This window comes from Sceloporus occidentalis, unplaced genomic scaffold, assembly GCF_023333645.1.
Source record: "Sceloporus occidentalis isolate IW3139 unplaced genomic scaffold, rSceOcc1.0.p SCAF_4, whole genome shotgun sequence".
Taxonomy (NCBI): domain Eukaryota; kingdom Metazoa; phylum Chordata; class Lepidosauria; order Squamata; family Phrynosomatidae; genus Sceloporus; species Sceloporus occidentalis.
The window spans coordinates 166,125,346-166,137,179 of NW_028316984.1; the positions used below are offsets into that span (position 1 = coordinate 166,125,346).

The 11,834-nt window shown below is 43.6% G+C and overlaps 1 protein-coding gene across 3 annotated transcripts; it reads left to right on the plus strand.

The window, feature by feature from the left end:
* The first annotated feature begins 157 nt into the window (after window positions 1-157).
* On the plus strand, window positions 158-6,805 carry SAMD15 (sterile alpha motif domain containing 15). 3 transcript variants are annotated; one of them, XM_089522287.1, is made up of 3 exons: window positions 158-586; window positions 1,309-1,407; window positions 4,611-6,805. In XM_089522287.1, exons 1-3 carry the CDS (start codon window positions 197-199, stop codon window positions 4,884-4,886), a joined length of 765 nt encoding a protein of 254 aa, XP_089378413.1. In that variant the 5' UTR covers window positions 158-196; the 3' UTR covers window positions 4,887-6,805. The 3 variants fall into 3 exon arrangements, with proteins under 3 accessions (XP_089378413.1, XP_089378412.1, XP_089378414.1); XM_089522286.1 differs by having other exon boundaries at window positions 161-586; window positions 1,306-1,407; XM_089522288.1 differs by having other exon boundaries at window positions 161-445.
* The last annotated feature ends 5,029 nt before the right edge of the window (window positions 6,806-11,834 follow it).

Here is an 11,834-nt window from a genome sequence, read left to right on the forward strand (position 1 = left end):
CCGAAAAGAGGCGGAAACGTCCGGAAGAAGCCGAGCCGCGGGCGGAAACGTCCGGAAAAAGCCGAAGCAGCCTGTGTGAAACTCCTTCCTCCGACCACCGCTTGAAAAGATAAGATGGAGGCGCCCACCGGAAGTGTCGGTCTCCATGGCGACCGCGGCAGGAAGGACGCGTTGCCAAAGCGACGGGGGCCTCAAAATGGAGGACGGCACTTTAGAGACGGAGACGGAGGACGACGACGACGACGACGACAAGGACGACGACGATGACTACGACGATGAGGATGATGAATACGAGGAGGAAGAGCAGGAGGAGGAGCAGGAGGAGGAGGAAGGCGGGGAAGGGCCTCGGCGCCCGCGGCGCCCCAAGCGCTCCGCCACCCGAAGCCGAAGCGGCGCCAAGCTCGACCGAGGACTCTCCGCAGACTCCAGATCCGAAGCCTCGGAGGTGAGACTCAGGGCCTCCTTGGAGCCCCCCGCCGCCGCCGCCGCCTCCTCCTCCTCCTCCGCCACTGGGCCGCCCCACTTGGCCTGGAGCCCCGAAGAGGTGGCCGCCTGGGTCGAAGCCCTGGGCTTCCCTCAGTACAAGGTAAGGCCCAGGAGCATCGCCTCCTCCTCCTCCTCCACACAGACATCGGCCTCCGCAGGGAGGGAGGGAGGGATGCAGGCACTGCGCTCAGGGAGGGAGAGGGAAAGGCACAGATATAGGATGGGGGACACCTGGCTGAATGAAACTACGTGTGAAAAGGATCTGGGAGCCCAAGGAGACCACAAGTTGAACATGAGTCAACAGTGTGATGCGGCAGCTAACAAGGCCAATGCGATTCTAGGCTGCATCAATAGAAGTATAGTGTCTAGACCAAGGAAAGTAATAGTGCCACTATATTCTGCTCTGGTCAGGCCCCACCTGGAATACTGTGTCCAGTTCTGGGCAAGAGAAGGTTAAGAGGTGATAGGAGAGCCCTGTTTAAGTATTTGAAGGGATGTCATATTGAGGAGGGAGCAAGCTTGTTTTCTGCTGCTCCAGAGAATAGGATCCAGAGCAATGGATGGCAGTTACAGGAGAAGAGATTCCTCCTCAATTAGGGGGAACTTCCTGAGAGTAACGGCTGTTCGACAACACTCCCTTGGAGTTTAGTGGCGTCTCCTTCCTTGGAGGTCCTTAAGCAGAGGCTGGGTGGACATCTGTCACAGGGGATGCTTTGACTGTGAGTTCCTGCATGGCAGAATGGGGTGGGGCTGGGTGGCCCTTGGGGTCTCTTCCAACTCTATGATTCTATGATTGTAGTATTTCTATTTTGTTTTAAGCAGGAGTGCTTTACTGAGAATTTCATTTCTGGACGCAAACTCATCCATGTGAACTGTTCAAACCTGCCACAGATTGGGATAACAGACTTTGAACATATGAAGGTGAGAGCACATGTTTTAATTGCCTGTTCTTTGTAGTGAGGAGAACTTGGTCACTGTCCTCCAGGGGTTACACCATTCAGTCAGTCACCTTTTCCTAGAGAATTCATTGCTTTCACATGTGGTATTTTCCCCCCAGTTTCAATGAGGTTGTCGCACAATCCCTGCATGCGTGTCCTGGCACAGCTAAAGCCCTGCATCAGAGGCTATGATGCATAATTTACAATGACAAAGCTACGTTACTGACATGATGATTCTCAGCCATGGTAGTGAATTGCAGCAATGCACAAGGAGCACCACAGAAGATAATCCTGGTGCCCAATGTGTCCTGTTGCGCATTGGGACTGTTGCTCAACAGCTCTGCTGCTGGCTCTATTGGTGCAATGGTCCCAGGGACATAGCTACATCTCTGCTCTCCTCCTAGAAATACAATTGTCGAACAACATAATAATAATAATAATATGTTTTATTTATAGACCGCTATTCCACAATGATCATAGCGGTGTACAGTAAAAATTGTAATATAATACAAAATACAAGGTGACAGTTAAGGGAGGGAGAAGTCTCGTCCTTCAGGCAGTCCCTGATGGAGCTGGGTCTGCCTGATCGCTCCCTCTGAGGCCAAGATGACAGTTGAGGAGGGAGGGGCCTCTTCCTTCAGGCAGTCCCTGATGGAGCACATCACCATTCACCTCTGTCTGATCATAAGGCAATTGACAATGATGTAAACACTTACTATCATTTCAGCCAATGTGCCTTCCCACACCATTCTGGTTTCGTGAAATAGTATCTGCTGGCATATTCGTTGTGATGCTTCTGGTTATTTGTACTATAGCAGCTATACATGGCACTGTCATTCACTTTTCAGTTGTATTGTGGGTAATGATTGCAGGATGGTAACAGACAACATAGTTTGATATATAGAACTAGTGTTACTATTCTGCTTCCACAATGTAGATGAATGATGAAGGGGTGGGCAATTACACAGGGAATAATCTTTGCTCCATTACATTTCCCAAGGGCTCATTACTGTTTCCCAATGCAATGGAAGTGATGCCACCTCACCTCCAGCCCCATTTTGGGCCAGGGTTCAGCCATAAATATGGGTTTGGGGCAGTTAGGTGTCATGGGGAAGAGGAAACCAGCACTGTTACATATAGTTTGAGATGTCCCAGTCAATATTTTCCATCATGTTTATTCAAGTGTTTGTAAATTTGGGTAAATTTTTATATAAAAGTTTAAATAAAAGTTCTTAAATACTAACTTGAAGTCCTTATTAAATTCATAACTGACAAGAGCTTGACAGAAAGGAGAAGTGACAACTCTGATTCAGTGCCACAAACAGGGCTGAAGACAAGACTCAAAACACGCAAAGCACATGAAGGTCTCTGCCTGGAGACCTGATTTATTCCCCCTCAAGTTCTTTCCATTGCATTTTTGAAGAAATTTGCTATGAAGTTCTTCTTTTTAAAGTATTGAAAAATTTTATATTAAGTGTCCATTCATGTTTCTCTTTAAAACACAAGTAACTAAAAGTGAATACTAGGAACAGTAATGAGTTACAGGTTGAGTCTCCTTTATCCAAAATGCTTAGGATCAGAAGTTTTTTCGATTTGGGATTTTTTTCAAATTTTGGAATATTTGCATATACTATATAGTGAGTGACATGTCTTGGAGATGGGATCCATGTCTAAACATGAAATTCATTTATGTTTCACATATTCCTTATACACATAGCCTGAAGATAATTTTATACATAATATTTTAAAGAATTTTGTACATGAAGGAAAATGTGTATACACTGAACCGTCAGAAATCAAAGGTGTCACTATCTCAGCCACTTATGTAGACAGTTTCAGATTTTGGAATATTTCGGATTTCTAGGAAAAGGGGCACTCAACCTATAAAACAAAAGGGAATAGCAGCTTTTTTGCAACTATATAGGTAGAGAAGCGAAAGCAATGGGGGAAATGTTTTTTTCAAAAGTAGACAGTTCATAATGACATAAATGAGGCTCAAACCATCATCATTTATGCTTTAAAAAAAAGATAGTCCATATGCCATCATGGACACCTGACCTATGATGGTACAGAGATCCTTCTTAGTTACTCCTTTTCCAAATACATTTCTTAACAGTATCTGTGTTGGGCTGTTGTGAGAAAAAACAACACTCTTGTAACCTAAAAGTCTAAGGGCCTAACTAGATGCATCAGTATCCGATTTGTGCAGCAATATCAACCTGGGAACACCTGAGTGCAAAGCATGCATTCTTCCACTGGAATATAGTCCCTCTGCTGTTTCATCATGGGATAAGACAGATATGTAGCTGTGGTCTCTAGATGCTTTTGTGCTTCCATAATCCCTCTCAATTGGCTAATGGTTATGGCATACAGAACAGAAACATTTGGAAGGCCACAGTCACTCATTCCTCAGTAAAAGGATGAAAACTGTGTAGTCAGAAACTGAAGGAGTCTTCACTTGAAGTGTTCTTCATCCTAAAGGTTGCAGACTGCCCTGGTTGGGTAAACCAGGATACAGTCAAAGTCTACCTTGGAACAGCAATTCAGTTGCATGTGTAATCCAGAGGCAGATGCAAAAGAGTAGTTGAGGTGATGAGGGTAAACATGGAATAGGAGCCAGTTCAGGAATGGAGATCTAGAAGCTAGGAGTAAGAAACAGGCAAATTCATCAGCAACCGGGTTCCACAAAGGAAAGACCTGTGTATTTCAAGCAGTGGAGATGCCAGAAAGGAAGGTTTAATTGCCCTGGTCCTCTAGATAGTCACCCCAAACTAGCAGATTTCTACCCTAGAAGAGCCCCTTTATTCCTGACAAATATGGTGTCTTGGTACTTTGATAATGGGAGACTGCCTATTCCTGTATCTTCTGGTACCAATTGCTACTTCAGCTAAGTGGTTCTTATAATCTCCAAGGAAAAGGCATGTTCCTCAGGGCCCCCATCCGAGGGTGACTGTTGCTGAGACCTAGTCTAGCATTTCCTCAGTTTCTTCCTCTGAAGAAGAGATTTCCAGTCCTGTGTCTGATGTCTGTCCCACTTAACATTTCTAATAAACACTGTATTCAGGGGTAGCTGTGTTGGCTATATAGCTAAGTGCAATAACTTCCAAAATTCACAAAACAGTGATTCACAAAATGCATGATACAAGCTTTCAAAGAGATTGTGTTAAGCTTCTTTTTGGTTTTCAGGAGATTTCAAGGCATGTGCGAGAATTGCTGAAAATAGAGGAGCCCCTTTTTGTCAGAAGCATCGCTCTCCCACCAAGAGATAATATGGGTTTGTTTCTAGAGCAAAAATCTCGAACTGGAACACGAAGTGATGCCCTTACTTATCCTCAGTTTATTCAAGATGCAGGGTTACGTGACTATGAGCCAAAGTTTCCAACTCCACAGCCTTCAGCATCACAGTATGAAGGCTCAGAGCATGAAAGTCCGTGGGCATCTAGTTCTTTTCTCTACAAATAAAAAGATTTACATTGTTTTCACAAGTGTGCCAGATCTTGCCCTTTAAATTTCGTATGGTTCCCTCTCACTGCACAGTCAGTGGAACAAGAGTCATTATTATCTAGTGATGTCTTTCAAATAGAGAAGATGTTCTACCACTTGTGGAAGCTTGTTTTTTATCTTTGTTTTATCTTTATATCTACTCTTTCCCCCAAGATTGAACCTTAATTTGATTCTATTTTTGCAAGACGTTTTATGAGTCATTATGGTTTATTAGGTTAGATCAGTGATGGAGGGCCACCTGGAAATGGGTTGATGGTGTTAGATGTGTGGTTGCATCCCAGGTCATTGGACCACTGGCCAAAATGCTAATTGGCACTGTAGCCAGGGATTTGGCTTTGCTCCTCTTGAGTCTTCCCCAGTACAAGACGTTCAGAGCATCTGCACCTGGATGATGTATTTGCTGATTGAGCATATATTAGGATTTGCACATTATTCAGTATTGTGGTAGGGAGGGCATATTAATGGAGACTTCACTGTTATCATTAACAAATTATTACAAATAATACCCGGTATTCTTGTCCCTGCTAGATTCTAGGGGGTAGGGCTAGGGGAGAGAGCAGACTGGAGCTGCAGCCACTGCTGGCCAAAACTGGCTTGGCAGTTGGAGATTTTCTCCACTTGAGGTAGATGTTATTCATTCTCTTTGTTTCACTAATCCTAATGGTTGTTCAGCTACTCAGACACCAATTCATTTCTGCTGACTTACCTTTGGACATAATCCCCTGACTTTAAGAAGCAATTGCAATGAAAATAGATGAAACAGAGACACGTTTTTGTTGTTGTTAAATGACTATTACAGTCCTAGAACAACAGACAGAACAATCATACATTTACTCTGTCAATGCAGAATAAGATCATATCTACAGAAGAGATCATCCTTATTGGAGTTCACCCTGATATCTCCTTGTTGCCCCCATATAAAGGCTCAAAGAGTGGCTAACAAAGTATGCTGATGTCTAAGATAGTATGCTGTGAAAACTCAGATTTGAATTTCACATCATCCATGAATTCTCTGAGTAGTGTTAGGTAAGCCACTTTATCTATAGCATCGCCAAAATAAAACAGGGATATTCTAAGGATTATTAAGGTTCCATATGTGAAGTGTTCGATCCATGCCAAATATTATATCAAAAACTATTAAGTATTCAACAAGGAAGAGAGCAGCCATTTTATGTTACAATATAAAATATTTCGTAATAGATAATTTCTGGATAAACAGATGCTATGTGCAGCAGAATACAAACAAACTAAAGGATCCTTCTGCCTCAAGTCCATTGCCTAACACATTTGCTGTTCCCCTCTGAGAAATGTGCCCTGCACTTTGGGGATGAGTCTTACCTGCTGCTTGCAGTGAATGGCACCAGCAAGTCAGTCACTATTAATGTAAAAGGTTCAAGTCAAGTTGAGTCAGTGTGTCATTTTTGTCGAGTCAAGTCAGCTCATTGAAGTGACTTGAGTTTGATTTAAATCCAACTCAGTTGACTTGAATCTACATCGCTGCTATTTACAGACTTCCAGTTCTGTTCTTCGCTCTTGGGAACTTCACCTTAATCCTATAATTGTCCCATGATACATTTTGGCCTTTAGGTAAATCTTCTCAGGCACTACCAATTTGGTCTTGTTTTGAGGTCAAACACACTGTATCATCGCTTCTCGGCCTTTTGGCTAAGATCAAGTGTAGTAGTATCTCGCCTGATTCCTGAGCCATTTCACTTCACAGAACACACCAACTGGAACTTCTGCTTCTGGAATCAGGTACTGTATCAACCTTTGTAGTCCCCAGAAAACACTTCTACCACCTTTTATATTGCTAGTTCTTGTATGTGCGTGTTTGTGTGAAAGTTATTTCCCTTAAATAAAACTATATTTGGATCTTGTATTCTGGAGTTCTCTTTCTTGGAACTGGTATATACAGGTTTCATCTCTGCCTTTAGTTGCCCAAAGCCCTCTCAGCAGCTTCACTTGAACTAATAAAATTCCCCCTATTAAATATTATTAAATAGTAAATAGTAAAAATTTGTTGTAGGTGACCTCTGGGACCCTGGCATTTTGGGATTACAATGCCATACTTCACAAAAAGCCTGAATAAATTATATAAGTAGTTTTGACAAAACCTTGATAGAAATTTAGTATATACCTATCTGAAAATTGGAATGAAAAGGAGTAATGTCTCATTTTTCAGCACTTTTTATGTTTCTGTATCCGAATTTGTTTGAAATTGTTAGTTTCATCAAGTAAATAATGGATTCCAACTTCATAGTAACAGCTCAGAAGAAGCCTCCATTTTTATAATGGTGGTACTTTTCCATGTGTGACTGTCCCATCCCTCCCCATTCCATCGGGGTGAAGGGCAACGGATGGAGGCTATGCGGCGAGGGGTCGTATCTAGAGCAGGACATTTAAACCGTTCTCCAAGCCTTTTACCAGCGCCAAACGCTGGGAGCCGAGTGCTGGCCCTTCTTTCTTCCCTATTCCACCGGGCTGAAGAGGATGTGGGCAGAGTTTATAGTTGGACTAGAATAACAAAGTTGCCAGCCCTAGTTAATGCATTGTAGTTTTTGGGACATCTGGGTTGGCAACTTGGAAAGTCAGATGGAATATAACGGGAATGAGGTGGCCGAGGTAGGAACAGGAGTGCAATTGAGGTTGTATGGAGCAAAGGAAGATATGACGATAGCAGAGTGAAATTTTGTTACAAAAGAAGACGGGATCGATGTTTGAAAGCGATCCCACCTTCAGTTCATTCTGTTACCCAAGGTAGGATAGGGAGCTTATCATCCATGCCACAAAACATTACCTTGCTCCTCTGTAATGCCAAGTTGGTTAAGAATAAAACCCTTATTATCCATGATCTCATAACGGATGAGAATGCCAACCTGGCTTGTTTCACAGAAACTTGGCTCGGAGAAGATAGTGCCGTCACTTGGAATCAAGCTCTCCCAGCTGGGTATCCTGTTGTTGAGCAGGTCAGGGAAAGTGGGCGAGGGGGTGGAGTGGCTCTGGTTCATAGAGACAATCTCATCCTGACCAGGATACCTGTCCTGTAGACTGACTGACTGAAATGTATGTACCCACGCCTGAAGACCAGGGACAGTATAGGGATTCTGTTGGTATACTGTCCACCCCGTTGTCTAACTGAGCTGACACAACAGGTCTCAGAGTTGCTGTTGGAGTCACCCAGACTTTTAGTCCTGGGCGACTTCAACATCCCACTCGAGACCAGCCTAACAAGTGCGGCTCGGGAGTTCATGAAATCCATGACAACCATGGGCCTTTTCCAATTGGTCAACAGGCTGGCACATTGTGCGGATCATACTCTTGTTGCGGTCTTTAGTACGGAACAGGAATATCTGTGAGCAGAGGTAGTTAATATCTCTGCATTGTCATGGATGGATCATTTCCTGGTCAGGGCAGAACTAACAGCCACTATGGTCCACCCTCGAAAGCTAATAGAACCGATTGGATTCCAGAAAGCTCTAGAGGGTTTGATGATTGATAATGCCGGTGATTCTGTTGAAGCCTTGGTGAACATATGGAATACCGAGCTTATTAAGGCTATCGACACAATTGCTCCTGAGCGTCCTTTCCAACCCGCTTCAAATCAGAAGCCCTGGTATACCAGAGAGCTGAAGAATATGAAGCGGTTGAGACAACAACTAGGGCGCGATTGGTGGAAATCTGGACTCTTATTTGACAGAACTTGCCATAAGAAATTCCTCTGTTCTTATGGAGAGGCAGTTAAAGCAGCAAAGAGATCCTCCTCGTCTGCTCATATTGCCTTTGCAAAGTCTCGTCCAGCAGAACTGTTTTGGGTGTTGAGGGAACTGACAGTGATGCCATCTACCCAGAACCTTCTACTTAACCCAATAATGGCCTGCTGTGACACTTTTAACAACTTCTTTGCAGACAAAATCTCTCAAATAAGAGCCCATTTGGACACAAATGTTGAAGCAAAATAGACTAATGAGGTGTCCAGTAAACCCGTTTATGAGATTAACCTGGATCAGTTTGAGCTAGTGAGTACTAATGACGTGGGCATGATCCTTGGAAAGGTAAAAAAGACAATATGCCCTCTTGATCCCTGCCCATATGGCTGGCCTCCAGGGGGTGAGGCATTGATGGCACTTCTTAGACGTGTCATCAATGCTTCCCTTGGGGAGGGCTATATACCATCTTCCTAGAAAGAAGGACCACTCTTGAAAAAAACCCTCCCTTGACCTCCTGGACATGAAAAATTATAGGCCTGTTTCTCATCTACCATTTTTGAGCAAGGTGATCAAGAGGGCGGTTGCTCTTCAGCTCCAAGTGGTCTTGGATGAAGATGATTTTCTTGATCCATTTCAAACAGGCTTCAGGACCGGGTATGGGATGGAGACTGCCATGGTCGCTCTAACTGATGATCTACGTCTAGGCATTGACAGAGGAAGCGTGACCCTGTTGGTGCTTCTAGACCTCTCAACTGCATTCGACACAATAGATCATGGCATCCTCTTGGAGCGCCTGAGAGAGCTAGGAGGGCAGATTCCAGAGGATGATGCTCAGGGACAGTTGCTCTTCAAAAACAGAGCTTAATTGTGGTGTCCCTCAAGACGCCATTCTGTCCCCGATGCTATTTAGCATTTATATGAAGCCGCTGGGAGAACTCATCCGTGGATATGGGGCCAGGTGTTATCAGTACACTGATGATACCCAAATATATTTCTCCATGTCCTGGTTGTCAGTGACAACGACAGATGGCATCTCCCCCTCAACCAGTGTCTTCAGGCAGTAATGGATTGGATGAGGGAAAACAAGCTCAAGTTGAATCCAGACAAAACTGAGGTACTTACAGTAGGGGCCCCCAAACCAGGTATTGGACTGCAACCTCCAGTCCTAGAGGGGCTCACAATCTCCTTGAAGGACTGTGTTCGCAGACTGGGTGTGCTTCTTGACCCGTCACTTCAGATGAGGAATCAGGTGAATGCGACAGTCAAGAACGGCTGTCATCAGCTTTGGCTGATAAACCAGTTGCGCCCTTTCCTGCAACGTGCTCTACATGGGGCTACCCTTGTGCCTAGTCCGGAAACTCCAGTTGGTACAGAATATGGCATCCAGGTTGGTCACAGGAACAGCAAGGAGTGACCATATAACACCAATATTGAAGTCACTCCACTGGCTGCCTATCAGTTTCATGGCACAGTACAAGGTGTTGTTTATCACCTTGGGCCCAACCTATCTAAGGGATTGCCTCCTTCCATATAATCCGCCCTGTAACCTCAGGTCCTCTGGGAGGAATTTATTACAGCCGTTAAAGACCAGATTAATAGCAACCTCCCAGAGGACATTTCCTGCAGCCGCTCCCAATTTATGGAATGGCCTGCCGGACAAGATCCATCAAATTACCAATCTAGAGAGCTTCAAAAAAGCCATTAAGACAGATCTCTTCCGGCAGGCCTTCCCGGAATAAAATATTCAGCCACGAATAAGACTTCCCTATTTATTGAACTCTGCGCATGGTTATTGTTTGGATTTTAAAATGTTAGTTTTAGTTTTATGCTGTTTAATCCTATTTTAAGGGGGGGTACTATGTATATATGGATATATTTTAGTCTGTTGTACGCCGCTTTGATTGCTTGGCAAAAAGCAAGATAAAATAAAAAATATATTTTATTTTTATTATTAACTGAACTGAAAAGGGTGATACCATGTCCCTTTGATTCCATGTACAGTGGTACCCCGGGATACGAATGCGCCGCCTTACGAAATTTCCGGGTTACGAAAAAAATCCATTTAAAAAAACTGTTCCGCGTTACGAATGTTTTTTCGGGTTACGAAAAAACTTTTGGTGCTTTTCGGCGCTATTTCGCACGAAATCGCGGCTTTTCCCCATTAGCGCCTATGGCTTTTCGGCTTACGAAAGCCTTTCGGGTTACGAAAGCGGCAGCGGAACGAATTAATTTCGTAACCCGGGGTACCACTGTACTGTTTTAGATCAGTGCCAATATGACATTGGATTGATTCAAATACTGACTTGGCATCATGTAAAATTACCTATACGGGGGAAATTGAACACTCAAGAAAACAGAATTGACATTTAAGTGAACAGGCTTTCCATGGTTGCATTCCCACTTACAAATAAATTGCTTTGTGATCCAAATCGATGGATCGGTTTGGCAGTGGAGCATGGTTCACAGTACATTTGCCCTGATCACATTTTCTTGCTGCAAAATAAAATAAAATAATGCACTTGTGATCCATATTGACAAATGAATTGATTCAAAATGGATCCACTCCAACCAGCCAAAGGGCAAATTTAAATCAACTCTGATCCACATTTGGTTTCCACTTGCATGGAATCAATTTATCCAAAAAGACGCAGAAAAAATCAGTGTCAAAAAGATGTGGGTTAAATGGGTCTAACATGTGCCCCCCCCCCCCCCGAATTGTTTCAGCGATTTGGTTCAAGTGCGAACCATAGTCATTTAAACTGGTTCAAACCAATTTGCAACCTGGTTTAAAAGGTAGTGGGAATGAGGCCAATTGCTTCCCGAGAAATTCTGAAAAAACCTTCTCTTGACCCCTCCTCTCTGTCTAGCTATTGTCCGATTTCTCTTCCTCCCTTTCTTTCTAAAGTTTTGGAACGGGTTGTTTATTCTCACTGTCTTGAGTTTCTTGAAGCCAACTCCATTCTCGATCCCTTTCAGTCTGGTTTCCGTCCACAGCATTCTACAGAGACAGCTCTCACTAAGATCTCCAATGACCTTTTTGTTGGGGTGTGAGTATTAAAGAAAAAATGACAGCAGAGGTTTGAGGAAATTTAACAAAACTTTACTTAACAGAAGTCTAAAAAAAAAAAAACTGAAGCAAACAGAACAAAATGAATAGCACAGTACAAAATCCTGATATAGCAGCATGCATACATTATTA

Bases quoted from the DNA above. Each gene is read 5' to 3' on its own strand.
- SAMD15 (XM_089522286.1), top strand. From the start codon at position 197: ATGGAGGACGGCACTTTAGAGACGGAGACGGAGGACGACGACGACGAC. The intron at 587-1,305 runs GTAAGGCCCAGG...TTTTGTTTTAAG, and splicing joins TGGGCTTCCCTCAGTACAAG to CAGGAGTGCTTTACTGAGAA. The intron at 1,408-4,610 runs GTGAGAGCACAT...TTTGGTTTTCAG, and splicing joins CAGACTTTGAACATATGAAG to GAGATTTCAAGGCATGTGCG.